Raw genomic sequence first — 19010 nt, 5'->3', positions numbered from 1 at the left:
ATACTCCCTCCGTCCCTTAATACTCGCATCGCTTTCTTTTCGGATCGTCCCTTAATACTTGCACCGCTTCTATAAATAGAAATTTTTATCAATATTGAATTATTTTTCTCACTTAGCTACTACCCCACCTACACCCCTATTCTTTACAAAAAAAATTATTTAAAAATTTACATCCTTCACTCACCGCTCTCCATCTCACACACATTTCCCATTAATAATATTAAAAAATTATCCCACTATGGGCACTATCAACGGTCAAATCGGAGGGAGTAATAAATAAATTAAAAAAAAGCAAAAATCCTTGTCATTGAAAAAGGACCGGTGTTGTCCTCGAGCTTCTCTTCTCCACATAAACCCTAAACCCCTAATTTTGTTTGTTAGACAACATAAACCGCTAATTTGATTCACCATTCCTCGACCTTCTTCCTTGTTGCTGCACATTTGCTCTTGATTACGGTACAACTCTCTCTCCCTCTCGTACTCTTATCACTGGAATCCAGCTCTTGTATTCAAACTTCCGATTTTCTCTGTATTTTTAATTATTTTTACATAATCTGATTATCTTACATAATTTTCTCTCCTTCGAAGTTACTCGCTTTCCCAATTCGACCCATATTTTCAATTCTTCAGATTTTTGTATTAGTTTGATGTTGTCGGAATGTATGGCCTAAAATGCAAAGAAATTGGATTTTGTATGTAGAAAATGCCGAGACCATTCGCAGTAAAAGCCGGTAAGAAAAGGAAGAAGAGAGAAGAAAATTATGATAAAGAAGAGGAAGTAGAAATGGTAAACGAGGATATTCCAGCTGTTGATGAAGTTGATGAAGATGATATGCCGGGGATTCCGATTACTGTTTCGGATAAGAAAAGCAGTTCTGGGGCGGTTTTCATCCTCGAAAGGGCTTCCCTTGAAGTTGCCAAAGTTGGGAAGGTATAACAATTATCAAAGTTTTAATGTTTTCTATTTTGTTTATGTTGTATGTTGTATGTTGCTTGGTTTGTATGTGTAGCAAAGACTGGGTCTTGGTATGAATTTGTAGTTGTTTGGGAGGGAGATCAGATGAAAGGGAATCCGGTTGTCGTTGTTGTTCGCCGAATTCTGATATCACCATTCGTATGTAATTGCAGGCCTACCAAATTTTGAACTCTGAGGACCATGCTAATTTCCTGAAGAAGCACAATAAGAACCCTGCTGAATACAGACCAGACATTGTTCATCAGGTTTGTAATACGGTTGATAGGTTGCAAAGATGTATGATATTGATCTTGTATTCTTGTGTGTTTGGACTTGACTTTTTTCTGAGGTAGTTGTGAACTTGTGATTCTGAATTTGCATATTTTTCAGGCTCTTTTGATGATTCTGGATAGCCCCCTGAATAAGGCTGGGAGGATTCGCTCTGTGTATGTAAAAACTGAGAAAGGTGTACTTTTTGAGGTTAAACCTCATGTTCGTATTCCAAGAACATATAAGCGTTTTGCTGGCATCATGTGTGAGTACAAAATATTTTGTCTTGCATCTTATAATGTGATTTGCTACTGAGGGACTGACAAGTGGCTGTCTTACTCCTTAACACCCTCTCTCATTTATCGTTGCAGTGCAACTGTTACAGAAACTGAGCATATCCGCAGCTGGCAAGCGAGATAAACTTTTCCGTGTGATTAAGAATCCTGTCACTCAATATCTACCTCTTAATTCTCGTAAGATAGGTAAGCGTACACATAACAAATGATCCTGTCTGGTTTGTGTTCAGACTACTTCTGTTTCTGTATTCCCTCCTCCACAGTTGATGACATTTGGATGTTCTTTTTATCAGGATTTTCATTCAGCTCAGAAAAGTTGGTTAACATCCAGAAATATGTGGATGATGTTAAAGAAGAAGAAAATTTTGTCTTCGTGGTACGTGTGACTGATATTGTTCCATTGTTTCATGTTTTATTTGATTGAGACATGGGTGTTTTTTAATCCTTTGCTTGATCAGGTTGGTGCTATGGCTCATGGAAAGGTTGACGATGAGTATGTTGAAGACTACATATCAAGTAAGTTTTTGCCTGAAGTTACTCATGTTTTCTGATTTCAAGGGAAACACTTTGTCGACGTTTAGATGGTGTGATTAACAGAGTTAGTTACAACACTGGATACCATTATAATGTGGGCATATTGATAGATGACAGAATCTATCATAGCGTGCCAGCATAGGTGTTGAATGTATACCACAGAGTTTTATGACATCTTCTCCACCTATAAACTCCCCATGTCCCAACTCCTCTCCCCTACAGCCTTTACCCTCAGTTTCCTATGGTATCTGGTTCTCACTCTTTCTTTTGAACCTATATTTGAATTCCACCAAAACATTTCATCTGCTGCCCTACCTTTGCCTATGACTATTGGTGCTCATCCTTCTTTTTAAACCTTTTTTACTTAGAACTAGTTTCTTAAAACCCCAATAGATGTATCATATAAATTATTGGAGTCCTCCCAACATGGTCTTTTCTTGCCAATTGATTGAGACTTGAGAATCCATGGGGCCAACCATTTTGTAGTAGTCAAGGCTTTTGGCTGAATTTGTTTCAAAAGGGTAGGTTGGGTGGCAAGTTGTCTTTCGTATTTTTTTTCTTTTGGCAGAAGATGTCTTTCCTGTAATGTGTTGCGCATTCATATTTTCGAAATTGTGTCATCCATGGTACACATAATATGGACCTTTATGATTTGGGGTGGGGATTCTCTTGGATATTGTGAATAAAAGATTAGAGCCTCTATGACTAGTTGTGATCAAGCCTTTTCAGTAACCAACTTTCAATATGCTCCAGTAAATCTCTGTAATGGTATCTTTGTTTCAGTGAACAGTATAATACGAAAAGTAGTAGTTAGTTTCATTTCACAGTTGAATCACCATTTGGTGCTATTGACAATTTGCTTTGTTTTGCAGTCTCTGGTTATCCGATGAGTGCGGCATGGTGTATAGCAAGAATTTGCGAAGGCCTCCAACGTAAATGGAGTATCAATTGAATTTCTTTCCTGGTTAGTGTTAGCTATTGGTAGTTTGAATTGTAGCGTACATTGATCCTTCACTTATTGAAGAGAACAAGGTTAAGCTAAAGTTTTGCAGTTTGTAACATTGTTCTTAAACTTTTAGTCATCCAATCTCCAATTCCATAGTATTATTTTGAAGCAAATACTCAATGAGATCTTCACAACGATATTCCTGATATGTAATACAAAATACTAGCCATATCTTTATATGACAGTGGGTACATGACATCCAGTTTTGATCTCATTCCATTTGTGAGTATGGCGAGGATCATCTTCAATATAGCTGTAAATATGTTTAGGAGAAAGGAGAGGAAAGGAAGGTGAAAGGGGGATTATAAAACAATCTCGTGGTGCATGTTAAGGTATTAAGGGGGCTTAAGTTGTTTACTAACTCGTGTTCACTCTCATCTCTAGTTCGAGATATGTTGATTACGAATGGTTGCATGTTTCAAAGAGTAGCTTGCATTATATTTTGGCGCCACTATAAACTTTTGAATTACTGGCCTGTTGTAGACTATTACCTCTTTTTTAACAGATTGAAGATCTTTTTGACACGCCATTTTTGGCGTTTAAATGATAAAATGCTGAAATTTTAAGTCATCTTAGATGATTGGAGCGGTTTGTCGAGCAATTTAAATTGAATATAGGGTTTTGAAATAGACTTAAACTGAGACGTTACTCAAAGTAACGTTTCAATTTAAGGTCCTTAATTTTTCATGTATTATAGCTTTAATTTTTTATTTAAAACAATTATTTTATAAATTTCAGCTCCTTAAACCATTAACAACTCATCTAATCAGGTACCTTATTAGTTTCAGCTATAACTTTTTCAGTTTCAGCTAACTTATCAGTTTTAACTCTATTTCAGTCAGTTTTGCCAAACATAGCTTGAATTTGGAGAGTGATTCATTGGTCTATGGTTCTTGTTTTTTCTTGTTTTTCTTCTTCTTCTCCATATTTCCATATATAGACAAGTAAAACTGGGGAGAGGGAACAAGTATTTACTAGATACATTATTGGAACAAATTTCGCAGCTTTTAGAAAAAGTACTAAGAATGATACAGGTGAAAGAGAATAGTGAATCGTTTCCTGAACCTAAACTTTGCATACACCGTGTTTTGGACTTAAACCTTGTACACTGTTTTATGGACCAAAACCTTGTACACACTGGAGCTGAAAGTGTCTAGTTTAGCCGTAATCAACCATATCGAACAGCCGCAAGTTCACCATATCGTATAGTCGCAAGTGCACCCTATCGAATTCTTCATCACTTCAAAAATTCTTGTTCCTGATAATCAGACTATAAAACTATCTGTCTGACAATTTCTAAGAATACCTGTGTCTAAATCTGTCTCCTTAAAGAATGATAGCAATATGCTTGCCCCTAAGTTTGTTTATAGAATCGACATAAATACAGTGGACCAGAAAGTAAGTGCAAGTGCTGCAAAAACATATGTCCATAGAAATATTACTGAGCATTCCTCTTGTCCCACATCAAACAACTGTGCCATAGTCCCTGCAGCAACCATTCAAAACCTTATGTAAACCAATTACTGCTTGTATAAAAACAAGTACACTGATGCTAATGAAGATGATATTTTATACATCAGGAGTTGATAATAACTGACCGATGCTCATGGCGGGAGGCAGTGTGAACTGAAGCATCAACACGAAGTGATACAAAGGATCTGGTGGGAGGAACCCTAAACTATCAGCAGCTTTTACTACTCCGATTCCGATCACCGGGAGCAGCAAGTATTTGACAAATAAGATCCCCAATATTACAGTTGGCTTTACTTTTGCTGATCTTAATCCTGTTCAGAGTTTCAGACCAAGTATTTACTCAGATATTGTTTGTTATCCTGTTCAAAACCAAATATTTATACTGATCAGTTAGTTAGTTACCTTGAATTAGGTTTCCGCCTAGTATAAGGGTGATACAAGGTATTGTTCCATCCCTGTAAAATAGTTCACAGGGTAATGATAAAGTTTAGTAGTAGTATTTACTTTTTTTTTACTCTATTCTCTTCAACTTCGTGCACTGAAAGTTAATTTCTATATGTTGAATAGAACAGAGTCGTTAATTGTGAATTTCACCCAAGATTTATATATACCCGAGCAGTTTGAGGCAGTCTTGGATCACTCGAAGTGGAGCACCATCTCCGATGACGATGTCCCTCAACCAAGTTACAGCTCCGAAGATGAGTCCGATAACCTGAAACCAAAACGTAAAACTGAATAAGCCAGGCCAGTTGAAGACACACTTCCCTAACTGTGGGCATGGCATATAGGTGTGTTTGAGTCGACTCTACATAAATACATGATCTTACAAATGTTAATGTTTTATAGAGACCGAGATATAAAGATGGTTGTGGGCAGGGACGGGCTTCGGGACAAGCCCATAGACCATGAGCCTGGACGGGTCCGGCCCATGCAAAGGCCATATTACATAAGGCCGGGCCATGTCGGGTTGAAACTTTTAAAATAGGGCCTAGATCCACGGGCTTTGGTGTCGGGCCGGGTTGGGCTGTCATGCCTATGCTTATTTTACTAAATTTAGTGTGCTTTATCGTGCCGGATTAAGTCTTGTCGTGCTTTTTCTAAGAAAAAGCGATCAAAGCCCGACCCACGGCTTCGTGCTCATGTTGAGCCGTGCTTTTTTCGTTCACATGCCGGGCCTTGGGTCGGCCCGGCCCACTGCCATCTGTACGGAGAGAGTAAGGGAGACTCACTGCAGCAACAGTTGGAGGTGCCATGAGTTCCTCTACAATCTGACGTAGAAACTCTACTATCTTCCTCCAAACAGGCTCATCTTCCTTTCCAGGAGATACCTACAAAGTTTTGACAAATATCGATAAGTTTGACTATTACTCTTATTATGCAGAGAGTCTATACATAGGCATACTACAGAACAGAAGTAAAGAACTTACAGGATAGTTTTCTGCATCATACCCTTGATTGTTGTCTCCATTAAGAAGATGTGTTTTTATGTCGGCTTCTAAGTCCTCGTATGGATCCCTTGCAGCCTCCTCTTCCGCGGCTTTTAGTTCCTTAAACTTAATGGATGAACTCTTTACCAAGTGGAAAGTGTATGTCCATATGAAAAATCCACCAAGCTGCATATACATATGAGAAACAACAGCATAATCAATATATTTAACTACTGAAAATCAGAGTTTATGTTTTCATTGTGTTGCATACCGCCATGGAGAAAGAGGCGTAGGAGAGGCCAATTGCAGAACAAGCAGCATGGTCGTCACCAAACGGACTGCCATCCTCATGGCAGATTGCAGGGAGTACGATCAGAACAAGGTTTCCCAAGTTTGCTGGATAAGAAAAACACTGTTAGAAAATCTGACAATTATATATTACCTCCGTTCCTGAAAGTTCTTTACACCTTGACCGTAAATTCTCATTAATACATCAAAACATTATCACGTAAGATCTTGTTAGATTGGTGTTGGCATATATTTTCAGAATATCAACTTTTATAATTTTTTCACATACAGAATTGGATATCTGAGTGGTTAAATTGGATATCTGAGTGGTTAAATGTGTATAGGAGTCTGCAAATAGTAAATGTAAAGAATTTTAAAGAAGGGGTAGTGTTTTTTTAAGAAAAAACTTCAAAAATGATGGACTTGCCTGCAGAGCAAGAAGCAATAACCAGGCCTTCAAGATGTAACCCAGGTTTCAGTAATTTTACTGCAATCCATCCAAGGATTCCTCCTATTAAAAATGTTAGCCCTACATTTATCGGCATAAACCACCTGCAGTTGGAGATATACCGAAGAAAGATGTAAACTGTTATAATACACAGAGATTGATCCATAGATAATCTCAGCAGAAAAATATAAGATAGCTGCTAACCATGAAACAATGTCTTGTAACGTTACAGTCTTGGCAAGACTTGCAAACATGAGTGCTGGTGTGAAAACCACGTACACTATCTGCATTACAAAAGAATTTCCTGGTTAATATTCATTCACATCGATCTGCATAATTCCTCGACATGACAGTCTTGTTATTGGAGAAATAGCTGGTTAGTTACCTTATTCAAAGATCTTCTGGCATCTGCAGTCAAAAGATTACAATAACCAGTTGCCAAAAAAGCTCCTAAACCACTTATTATTAGCACTTGCAGAATAGGCATTGATGCCACTTCTAAGAGTGACAAAAAACCCATCTTCTTCTTTTCTTATTTCTGCTCAAAAGCTTCAAGTTTTCCTATGATCGTTGAATGAATCAACAATGTTTCTGCAAGAAGTTCAGTGATTAAGTTTTATACTTCTGAGTTCGACAAAATAACCCAAGAAGTCCTGATAAAAATAAAAAATAAAAAGGGTTTCGTCACAAAGTAAAAGACTGATCAGAAATTTCCATGAAACTGCTATCTAGAGTTCATTATGCATAAATTTAGAAATGAAAAAAACAAAAGGCAACAAATGAAAACAAGATTTGGGATCTAATTTTTGTCCCAACGCCTAATTTGATCTATAGAGATTAGTATTAGTAGTAGTCCAGTAGGAAGAACACATGTTTTCGACAAAAAGTAAAGACTATGCGATCCAAAATTGGCTACGCAACACAATACAACACATATTTTGACATATTCTCCATGTGTTACTATCGATCTATCAAGCCTTCAGTCACCGAAGCGAATAAGCGATGAAACCTTCAAATTATTTTTGTTTTTAAGCTGCATAATAATTATTTATGTTGGGTATATGTCACAAATTTTAATTAATATTTAATTATTTACTTGGTATCCAAGGCTTGAAGACCCTTGGCCTCCAAGGTCAAGGATATCTCTTGTAGTATAAATACCCCTTATGCTCCCCTTGTATCACCAACACACAATATCAAATAAATACAAAACACATCACCATACTCCATAATATAACTTCGAGAGTCATACCATATTCTTGTACCCTTCAGGGTTGTACTCTCATGAGAGTCATACCATATTCTTGTACCCTTCAGGTTTGTACTCTTATGAGAGTCATACCATAATCTTGTACCCTTCGGGGTTGTACTCTCATACACATTTTTACATTGCATAATAATGTTGGTCGTTTGTGGGTTGTTTACCTCTTTTGAGGATTTTGCCCACGTTAATTTGTATGTACCTCTTTTTCTTTATCTTGTCCTATCTTTTGTCTAAATTTTTTTCATTCTCTTTATTTGCTTCCGCTTGCACTTCTAACCCCAACAATATATGCTATTAATCAAGGGACACTTTGTTCATAAGTACATACAATTATATAAGGATATATCTATAAAACAATGATTTTCCCAAATTTGTTCGACAATGAACAGCCATAATATTTGGTAATATAGTAGAATACAGAGCATTATGTGTTTCAGTTAATAATTAATTACTCGAAATAATTTATTTAGGGACAAGAATTGACCGGCGGCAGTCCGATGGAAAGTCCGGCGCTTCTACTACCGGAGTACCAATTAGTACAACAATTTTCATGTTTTACAAGTTATAAATCTGAGCTACTGATAAGTGATAACCAATGGAAGGTGAATTTAAGTTTGGTCAACAAGTCAAGAAAAAGATACAGTACGTAAGAATCATCCAAGTCAACTAAGTTGGCGGCTATGATTGCCCAAATCCAATTACGGAGTACTACGTATGAATTATTCATGACATCTTATTAAATAGCTTTCGTTTTCCCTGGGCTACCATTAACATTAATGCAAATTCATCCTTCTTCTCTTTCAATCTCTTCAATCTTCATTAATTCATACCTGCCAATGCCCATCCAGATATCATATTTAAAGTGCACCCGTGTTTGGGTTCCTCAACGTTTATTAAATCTTGGCTTGTTTGATTACTCTTGGTGTAGTTTCAATTTCTAAAATACTTCTTTTTGTACTTTTTCCGTCTCTTTTTGTTCTTTATGTTTGGATTTTACACGCGTTTTAACCACTAATTAAATTTGCATTGAGATTTCTCTATTTTTCTTATTTAAACAAGAAAAATCACGTTTATTTATAATGTTTTCACTTTTATCAAAATTCTGATATTGAGAAAATGAGAAAAATTTAATATCCCAATGGAAAAGTGTGATAGATTAAATGATTAATTGGTTAAAATAGTTATTAGACACAAGTTTTGATAGAATACTAAAATATTTACTCATGTGATAGTATAAAAGGAAATATAAAGAACATTTTGGGACACCTAAAAAGAAAAACGTATAGAACAGAAAGAGACGGGGGAGTAATTTTATTTCCAATTGTACTAATGTTAGGTAATTCGAAAAAAAAAAAACTTTGCAAGCATTTACCAACCTATTTTCTACTGTAATTATTTGTGTTATGTACTCTCTTCATCACTTATTTATGCTCCATTTAACGTTCCATATCTCAAAATATGTTTTAAAAACCGAATATATCTTATTTTACACCCAAAAAGTTCTAAAAAAATAATATTCTAATTAAAAGTGTACGTAAAATATTAAACCGAGTCTAATAAAACCCTACATAAATATATTATTTTTTTTAGATTAATGAATTCATTAAAAAATATAATGGGGCAAACATTAATGTGAGAATGTACCACGAATTACGGATCGAGTAAAAAAAACAAAAGAAAATACGTATTCTCAACGAATCACTCCGTATATATAACTCTTTTACTATTGCCCTAGAGATATCAAATATTATCGTTAAGAAATACCAATGGTGACTGGTGAATATAAATTCAAAGGTCATACGTACATTACATACAAGATCAATTTTCAATTCTCCACCAAAATCATTGTTTATGCAATTGTTTATTTGCAGTCTAAATACCGTGTAATTTGATACGAAGTATCTTTCTGGATTATAAGAAATGACAACCCGCTACCCACAAGATGCTCACTAATCACTGTATTTAATTTTTTTTAGGAAACTATTTTATTTTCTAAACATACAAAGTGTACTCTTCAAAACTAAAAAAAAATTGGCAAAACTAAAATGAAGAAGCTCCACCAAGTTGGGAACCCTTTTGAATCAATCCGGTCCGAGTTAACAGGCAAGATAGAAAAGGGGAGGATAGGTGCCCATATTGTGACTTGTGAATTGTTTTTTTTTTTTTGTAACACCCGGTTTACCCTTAGAGCTAATCCGAATTCGGGGCGAATTCTGAATGGATAGGTTACAGTCTCCGGGTCCTGGTGTAACTTGTGAATTGTACAATCTCATGTTTGTTTTATTTATTTTGATTTTATATTATGCCTTTACTTTTGCTCTTTTTCCCCCTTGTATTGTCAGTCACACATGATAAAATGCATGTTTTTCTGCGTACTACACAAAAATATAATGTGAGTTTTTCAAATTTTATTAGAAAAAAATTATTGTTTGAAAAATATTTTTGAACTAGTAAGCCGAGTAGTATGTATGTATTTATTAGTTGTTCGAGACCCAAGCTTTGTTCTGTTCATTTTATTTCTATCTATTTTAGAAAAATTAAGTTAAGTTCACAAAAGATGACTTTAAGAAAAATAAGGGTTATAAAGTACAATTTATAATTGAAATTAATCTAAATTTTAATAAGTTTAGATAAGATAAGTTCAAATAAATAAAATAAAAATCAGGTGAATATAACGCAATCTTAAACTTTAAATTTTATGATCAATGGATAAATTCAAAAGCATTAATCATAATAATTAACAAGCTAAAATGCCAAATCATCAACAGCAAAGAAACTACTGGAAATTAAATTATCTAGCTGGTTTTCTTTCTTCATATATACAGAGTACATACCAAATTAACAATCCACGAGTGAAGGGAAAAAGAGAAAAACAAAATTCCAACGATTTATTATTTAATCTTATATTAGTACCATACTACCATGCTTGCATAAAAAAAACTTAAAACGATTGATAAATGCATAAAATTTATGATACGGTATAATGAAGCAGAAATGAAAAATTAAGAAAGTAAAACGAACCTGAACTTGATAAATACGACGAGAGAAAAATCTAATGGTGATCTTAAAAGTCACAAAACTGGTCTTCTTCTTTGTAATGGAAGGTCGTAGGAAAAGAGTGGAAAAAAGATGAACAATTACTCTATAGTGTTGTTTACCAAAAAAAAAGAAAACAGAGAAATGTTTGAAAAAAAAATTGGGAGAGAAAACTGAAGAACGCGGAAATGAAGTGCAGATACACGTATATATTCCAAAAATCTGGGGTTCGTTCGTTGTTGTACTCCGTAATTCTAATCTTTTACATGTCATTATATATATATTTTTTATTTTTACTATAGTTGTTGGATAGTTGCCTTGTTGGAGATCAAATCCAAATATATAACTACAAAATCATTTTTTTTTTAATAAGAATCATTATCTGGACTTTGCTTCCTATAATGTGGCTTATTAGTTGCCGCTTCGGATTTTCGCAACCATATCCAAACTCTGATTTATTAATCTAATTAGATTAGATCCCGTGTATGTACGGATTTTGATAAATATTTATACAAAATATTTAATTGAATATTCTATAAACTATTGCATAATTATTAAATTTTGAACATATTCATTTAATTTATTCATCTGATATATGTATTTTATATGCGTAATATGTTACTTTGACCAAAATATTGAGTTAATTTATTTTTCATTATTAATGTACCGACTTCACTAAAATATTAACAAAAAGTACTTAGAAAATTATTATGATGTGGTATCTATTATTTCCATAAATTATAAACTAATATTTTTTTTCTATACATAAATTATTTAGAAAAGAGGCTAGAGAATAAAAATAAAATAAAACATATACACTTTTTAGGAAATTGATTTTGGCGGGAAAGTTTTACACCAGGAACTCAGAAAGTGACACATGTCATTCCTGGTTTGTTTTAGTATAAATAAAGTAAAGTAATAGATTCGAGTCGGGTTAAGTATTAATGGGAGGAAGCTCCTCCTCTAGTCCTCTAACACTGAAAGTTAGGTATTATTCGGGTGTATTACACACTTAAAAGTTTTTTTAATATCCATTGGTAATCCTTATCATATTTTTTAATTTTTATTCATATATAAAGGGAAAATGTGAGAGGATACCTAATATGTTCGACTCTAGTATGCTACCACTTATTGATCTCTTACCAAGATTCGAACCAATCACCTCGGTTAGCTAGGTTGAAACCGCTTACTTTAAAGCTAATCTAAACTAAATATGTACTCGTTATATCATTATAATTTAGTTAGTAGATCTCGAGTTGGAACAATACCGAACCCGCAAGAACGAATGAGGTGAGCATGTGACGGACCGTGTAGGCCGGTCCACATGTCAGGCCCTTGTGTCTTCCGAAAAGGGTAAAGAGAAACTCGTGAAGTGTAGGGGTCGTGCCTCTCTTTCTGTCTTTCATCAGGTTCATGCATGATCCGTCTCACGTACTATATACTAATTGGTGTTACGGTAGACCTATTGTAACATTAGCCCGTCGTGCTAGTGTCAAATTTTTGAAATGATGCCGATGATCGACCAATGGTCCATCGTCAGTGGCGGATCGGAGGGAGGAGGGGCTAGCAGGGGCGGCCGCCCCCCCCCCCCCCCCCCCCCCCCCCCCCCCCCCCAACATTTATATATAAAAAAAAAAGAATTCGTAGAGATATAAGTAGTTTTAATATATAAATATATCACTAAATGCTCTTTGCCTTGGTGGTTATTGTTGTTTTAGTAAGTGTGGACCCAAAGGTCAAGGGTTTTCATATTTTTTCCTCGCCCCCTCCCCATTTTAGCTTCATTTTTTTCCTCCCCCCCCAACGTACAATCCTTGGCTCCGCCACTGTCCATCGTCTTGCCTCTCGTATCATGACGAGTTTATAGTGTGGGGCATTGACAGCCCGCGTGCTGGCCCTGCCAGTTTCCAACTCTAACTGAAGTACTGAACAGATTGTATAAAATTAATTGAGCAAATTGTATTGAGAAATCTAATCTTATATGTTTAGATGATATCATGGCTTTTAATCAGAGCCATAAGATAGAAAGTCATGGCCTGGCCAGGCATTAGATAATCTATCTTTTCAATATTGACAATTTGACAATGTGGAAGTGTGGAACCCTCAATTAGTCCTCAACCTATGAAAAATCGAAACAACATAAGCAGACAATTACTACGTACTAGAATTCAGTAATTTACCACATTTCATAGGAAACACGTACATAACACCTAGCCAATGAGGACGAAGTATGTTCTACGTAGTACGGAGTATGTATTAATTAAAGATTTAAAGGGAGTGATTGTGTTATTAGTGGCGGATTTTGGCCAAAAATGATGGGAAGACAAAGTTTGAAATATCAACATATATCAAGTGTATTAATTAGGTTAATATATCAACGGCATTTTATATGTTTGTTTTAGTCAGCTTGTAAAATTAAAATTTTAAAATATATGTCAAAAATATATATTCATGTTAGGTTTTGTTTGATTCGACTGAATGAGTACTTTAAAAATATTAAAATTTTATAATTATTACTAATGTATAATTAAATATGAAATGATATAATATCATAAAATGTACATTGGCAAACGTATAATCAACTGAAATATCATTATGGATCGGAGGAAATAATGTTTTGTTTTAATTTGTATTTTTGAAAATAAAATAAAAATAAGAGAGTAGATCAGGCATAAAAATCCATGCTGACCATGCATGCATTCATGTGGCAAGCAACTTGGTTAATTTGAACATGTGGGATTTGTTAGAGATCCATATATCAACAACTTTTATGTTAAGTACGAAATGGAGAGATGATAATTAAAATTGAGATAGTACTAAATTCACATGTACTACAACTAGACCTGTCAAACGGATCGGTCGGGTCGGGTTGTAAAATTTTACTTTCGGGTTAGGGTTGAATCGGGTCGGTCACTTTCGGGTTCGGGTTTACAAATGCTTGTTCAAGACCCAGAACTTTCGGGTTCGGGTCGACCCAACGGGTTGAGAGATTTTAAAACGCGCATTATATTTTCATTAATTTAGGTGAAAAATATACAAAATATTGGCACAAGTTAACAAATTTTCCTACGAAAGTTTATATTTTGTCAAATTCAATCATAAAATGGCGTATAATTCAAATTAAAATCATATTACACAGAACAATAGTAAAAACAACGTGTCTTTTATGCTTAAATTTTCTCATAATCTCATTTATTACTATAAATACAATGATTTTCAATCGGTCGGGTCTAAAACGGGTTCGGTCGGGTTTTGACCCATTCCTTTTCGGGTTGTTCGGGTTCGGATAAAATCGGGTTACGGATCACAAAATCTTGTTCAGGACCCAGTATTTTCGGGTCGGGTTCGGGTCGATTTTCGGGTCGGGTCGATTTTTAACAGCTCTAACTACAACGCCCATATAATTTAGCAATGAATAAAAAATAAACGCCAACAAAAGAAAACGAGATTTGGGATCTAATGTTTGTCCCAAACCCGAATTTGTTCTATATAGATTAGTATTAATCCTATTCGATCTACTAGGAAGAACACATGTTTTTGACAACGCCCATATAAAATTAACGGATTTTTCATGAAATACCCCTTAATTTTCACGAAATTCACCAAATGCCCCTCAACTTTCAGAAATTCACCAAATGCCCCTCACCTTTAATATAATACCCAAACTACCCTTACTAATGACGCGCCGTTAGTCCGCCGTTAGTCCGCCGTTAGCCTACTTTTCTAATTCACCAAATGCCCCTACAATGTAACTTATTTCACCAAATACCCCTATTTTAAAATATAATTCACCAAATGCCCAAAGGTAAAAATTACCTTTTTAAAGCCCAACGGCTAGTTTTTTGGGATTGAAAAATAGCCGTAGCTTATTGTTTTAGTATAAATAATCCTGTTCTGAGTGTTTATTTAGTCACCAAATTGTTTTGTTGTAGTTTCATCTCATTTTGTGTCATGAGTTATCATTCAAAATCATCATCCACACATAATGAGTCTATTACCTCTTGTTTTGCATGAATATAAGTTAAAATCACTACTCAATGAAAGGAAAGGAAAAAAGGGCCTCCATATTGCAGATAACCAATTGATATTACACTCTATTACCTCTACTAATGGAGTATCATAATCCTGTTGTCCAAGCAGATAAGCGGGAAGAAAGTCATGTTCTTAATTTCGTTTCGTGGCCTCAAATAACCGTGAACCAAACACGCATCAAACTCATTAAGTGGTGTTAGTCTTTTGAGTAGAGTTTCATTTGGTTGGTCTTTTATTTTGGAGACATTCTCTTAATTGTATCGCTCTTTTCATGTGCCACTCTATAAGAAATGTAAATAAGTAAATTGAGGCATTATATATTTGTATCAAGTGTATTGCTTGCATATACAAAGTACCAAGTAGTACTTGGCCTAACCTAGTTGTTGAGATTGTATCTTACAACCTCAAAGTTGTATTTTGGGGGTGAGGATTCCCTTCCCTTGAGTATCCTCTTATGCTCAAGGGGCTTACTTATTAACTCGGATCGAATAGTTCTAAACTGTAACATTGCCACAGTATCTATCATCACACTGCCTTATATCTTCCATAATCTCAACTCTCAAGTGACTGGAAAGTTTTGGTGACTAAAACAATAAGCTACGGCTATTTTTCAATCCCAAAAAACTAGCCGTTGGGCTTTAAAAAGGTAATTTTTACATTTGGGCATTTGGTGAATTATATTTTAAAATAGGGGTATTTGGTGAAATAAGTTACATTGTAGGGGCATTTGGTGAATTAGAAAAGTAGGCTAACGGCGGACTAACGGCGTGTCATTAGTAAGGGTAGTTTGGGTATTATATTAAAGGTGAGGGGCATTTGGTGAATTTCTGAAAGTTGAGGGGCATTTGGTGAATTTCGTGAAAATTGAGGGGTATTTCATGAAAAATCCGTAAAATTAAATGACAACACACATTTGGATAAATTCTCCATGTGTTATACTATCGATCTGCCATGCATTCATTCACCGAAGCGACGAGACCTTCAGGTTGGAGGTTCAATCCTTAATAGGGTCGGTTGAGGGTCTCCTTATACTTCCCCTTCCTAAAATATCTATCCACTAACCCGAGCCGGGTAAACCTGAGAGGAGTTTCGGCTCGATAGGGCAATTGGTTGTGTATTAGCACGAGATTTCTATAAAATTAGTAAATAGAGCATTAATTTGAATTTCGTTCTTTATCCGTATTATTATTTAAATTGACTAAAGTTTTTTCATATTTTTTCGTCTTGTTGATTTTTTAATTTCATGCTATGATAGTTTCGTATTTGAGTTAGCTTAATTTAAGAGAATTAAGAGGATCATGTGGAATAGTTATGGTTTAAGATTTGGGACTTTAAAAGTCTCTTATTGCACATCACTCTAGATAATATAGATAACCAAAAATAAATCTAAGTTTGGTCAATAAATCAAGAAAAAGATAAAGTACTCTCTCCGTTTCTTTTTGTTTGTTACGTTTGGACTTTTGCACGTTTATTAACGTGTATATTAAAGATTTTTTTTTAATTAAAAAATAAACCCAAGTAAAACCTCAATTCACTAATCATTACAACAACCAATAAGATTGTTTTATTTAACAAAATGAACCAACAATGGAAAAACACACAGATTGCTAAGTTAACATACTTAGGAAATTGTACAGAATTTAATGAGTTGAAAAAATTGGACCAATTAAAATTAAATGTTGGCACAAAAAATAACATTATAATAAGTTAATAAAAGGAAAGATTCTCTCATGTAATAAATATTGTGAAACACTCTAAAAAAAATACGTAACAAACAAAAAGAAACCGAGGGAGTAGTTAAAAACCATGGAAGTCATTAACCAAGTTGGCGGCTATATATGAATCCATGATTGCCCAAATCCAATTACTCCTACCGTCCTACGTATGATTGTAAATTTGTAACAATGATTCATGCCATCTTATTAAATGGCTTTCGTTTTCGTGGGGCAACCCTTAACATTAATGCAAATTGATGGCCTGTACGGTCTTTCTTCACTTTCAACCTCTTCATTGATACTCCATCATCCTTGCCCATGCCCACCACGTTTTTTTTTTCTTTTATGAAATCTCGTTAGATTAGTCTCGGTTAGTTAACCTTAAATTATTTTTTTTTGTAATTTTTATTTCCAATTGTACTAATACTCCATATTAGGCAATTGGACCGACAAAAAAAACTATGCAAATATATACCTGTAGCCTATTCTATACCATATTTTTGGTACTAATTAAACTAGGGTAAAACATAACTAAAAGTAATAAAATCATAACTAATTGAATAACAAAATAGTTAAGGTATAAAGACAAATAGTTAAATTTATGAGTCGAATTGTTATTATTTTTGAACAAACTTATTATTAACTAAAACTCATAAAATCTTAACTAATTGATCTGATTGCTTAACTAATCAGTTTCATTGTTTAACTAATTGGTTCAGTGCTTAACTGATTGGTTCGGTTGCATAACTAATTGGTTTCGTTGCTTGGTCTTTCTGTTATAGCGTCTTTCCTAAAAGTTTATATTTAGGCTAACCGGATCCGGATTATCCCCACACTTTTACAAGACAGAAGTGCCCCTATTATTGATCGAACAACTCAACAACCTCATGTTTATTTTATTTATTTGTTAATGTTGCATATGGTACGTTATATATCGTTTTTTGTTTGTTTATTTGTGATTAGTAAGTTAATCTAATGTCGCCAATTTAGAATTTTACACAAGTTTGAATTTTATTTAATGCCTTTACTTTTGCTTTATTTTCCCCCATGTATTGCCAATCACACATGATAAAATGCAAGTTTGTCTACTAAGAAAAGTGCAATAATGAATGAAGTAATAGTACTTACGGAGTATTCATTAGTTGTGCTAGACCTAAACTAGTGAAATTCAACGATCCTGTAGTGTAATTATGGGTAAATTCAAAAGTATTAATCATAATAATTAATGACAAGCTAAAATGCCAAATCATCAACAGCAACGATCGTGGTTTTGCCGGATTAGAATTTTGTTTGATCCAAATTGTTTTGTATTTGTTAGTTTTGATTTCTATTGTAGATGTCGTATGATTATTTTATAAATCAACTAATTTTTACCTTCAAAAAAAAAAAAACTACCGGAAATTACCAATCTGCGAGAAATTGGAGAAGGGAAAAACAAAATTCAAACGTATTGATAAATACATAAAATTAAATGAAGCAAAAATGAATTAATTAAGAAATATGAAACGAACCTGAACTTGATTAAGTAATAAATTAGGTCTTCAGAATCTCATTAGCTTAGAGAAAGATGCAACAAATGACGAGAGAAAAAGTATGACGATTGATAGAGAAAAAAAATCTAATGGTGACCTTGAAAAGTATTAAGCTCGCAGGCGGCAGGAAAAGGGTGAGAAAATCATGAATTATTACTCTTAATTTAATGTTGTAATCCAAAAGTATTAAAAAAAATACTATATGTTTCTGAGTTGGGAATTATGATTTTTCGAGAGGTGGAAAAACAAAAATTGGGAGAGAAAACTGAAGATCGCGGAAATAAAGCTCTTTTACACGTATATATAAAAATCTGGGATTCGTTGTTGTACTCCGTAATTATAATCCTTTGTTTTTTTTTACCTTTTTTTACTATAGTTGATTGCTAGTTGCTTAGTTTGAGTTCAAATCCAATTATAACTACAATCTATTTTTTTAATAGAATCTTATATGGACTTTGCTTCCTATAACGTGTCCCAGACTCCCAGTTGCCGCTTGAAATTTTTCCAGGGGCATCAGGTAATTCTAAGGCCCTGTTTTTTTTGAACTTTATTGCAGTTCTATTCAGTCAGTTCAGTTCAGTTCCGCTCTGCTCCATTCAGTTCAGTTCAGCCAAATAAAGTTCAGAAGAACAGAGACTAAGTCTACTAGACTCTTCTGATGACTAATTTGAATTCGATACAGATCAAGTTTTAATTGGAGGAAGCTTGTTCTCTCTACCTTCGTTGATTTGTTC

The 19010-nt window shown here is 34.3% G+C and overlaps 2 protein-coding genes across 3 annotated transcripts; one reads left to right on the top strand and one right to left on the bottom strand.

Moving 5' to 3' along the window:
* Window positions 1-296: 296 nt before the first annotated feature.
* On the top strand, window positions 297-5048 carry LOC110777573 (uncharacterized). The gene is made up of 9 exons (XM_021982174.2): window positions 297-456; window positions 701-931; window positions 1129-1221; window positions 1346-1490; window positions 1597-1707; window positions 1815-1897; window positions 1980-2037; window positions 2928-3019; window positions 4642-5048. Exons 2-8 carry the CDS (start codon window positions 704-706, stop codon window positions 3005-3007), a joined length of 798 nt encoding a protein of 265 aa, XP_021837866.1. The 5' UTR covers window positions 297-456; window positions 701-703; the 3' UTR covers window positions 3008-3019; window positions 4642-5048.
* On the bottom strand, window positions 4045-18546 carry LOC110777571 (protein PIN-LIKES 7). 2 transcript variants are annotated; one of them, XM_021982172.2, is made up of 11 exons: window positions 18256-18546; window positions 7083-7288; window positions 6902-6981; window positions 6677-6801; window positions 6233-6357; window positions 5962-6147; window positions 5764-5862; window positions 5146-5246; window positions 4937-4989; window positions 4660-4845; window positions 4045-4547 (listed from the first exon to the last, which is right to left on the bottom strand). In XM_021982172.2, the coding sequence occupies exons 2-11, from the start codon at window positions 7215-7217 to the stop codon at window positions 4426-4428; spliced, it is 1212 nt and encodes a 403-aa protein (XP_021837864.1). In that variant the 5' UTR covers window positions 7218-7288; window positions 18256-18546; the 3' UTR covers window positions 4045-4425. The 2 variants fall into 2 exon arrangements, with proteins under 2 accessions (XP_021837864.1, XP_056696764.1); XM_056840786.1 differs by lacking the exon at window positions 18256-18546 and adding an exon at window positions 10983-11249.
* Window positions 18547-19010: the final 464 nt, after the last annotated feature.

This window comes from Spinacia oleracea, chromosome 3, assembly GCF_020520425.1.
Source record: "Spinacia oleracea cultivar Varoflay chromosome 3, BTI_SOV_V1, whole genome shotgun sequence".
NCBI lineage: Eukaryota > Viridiplantae > Streptophyta > Magnoliopsida > Caryophyllales > Amaranthaceae > Spinacia > Spinacia oleracea.
Note: the sequence above shows the minus strand (reverse complement) of the source record. Positions and strands in the feature narration are given on the sequence as shown.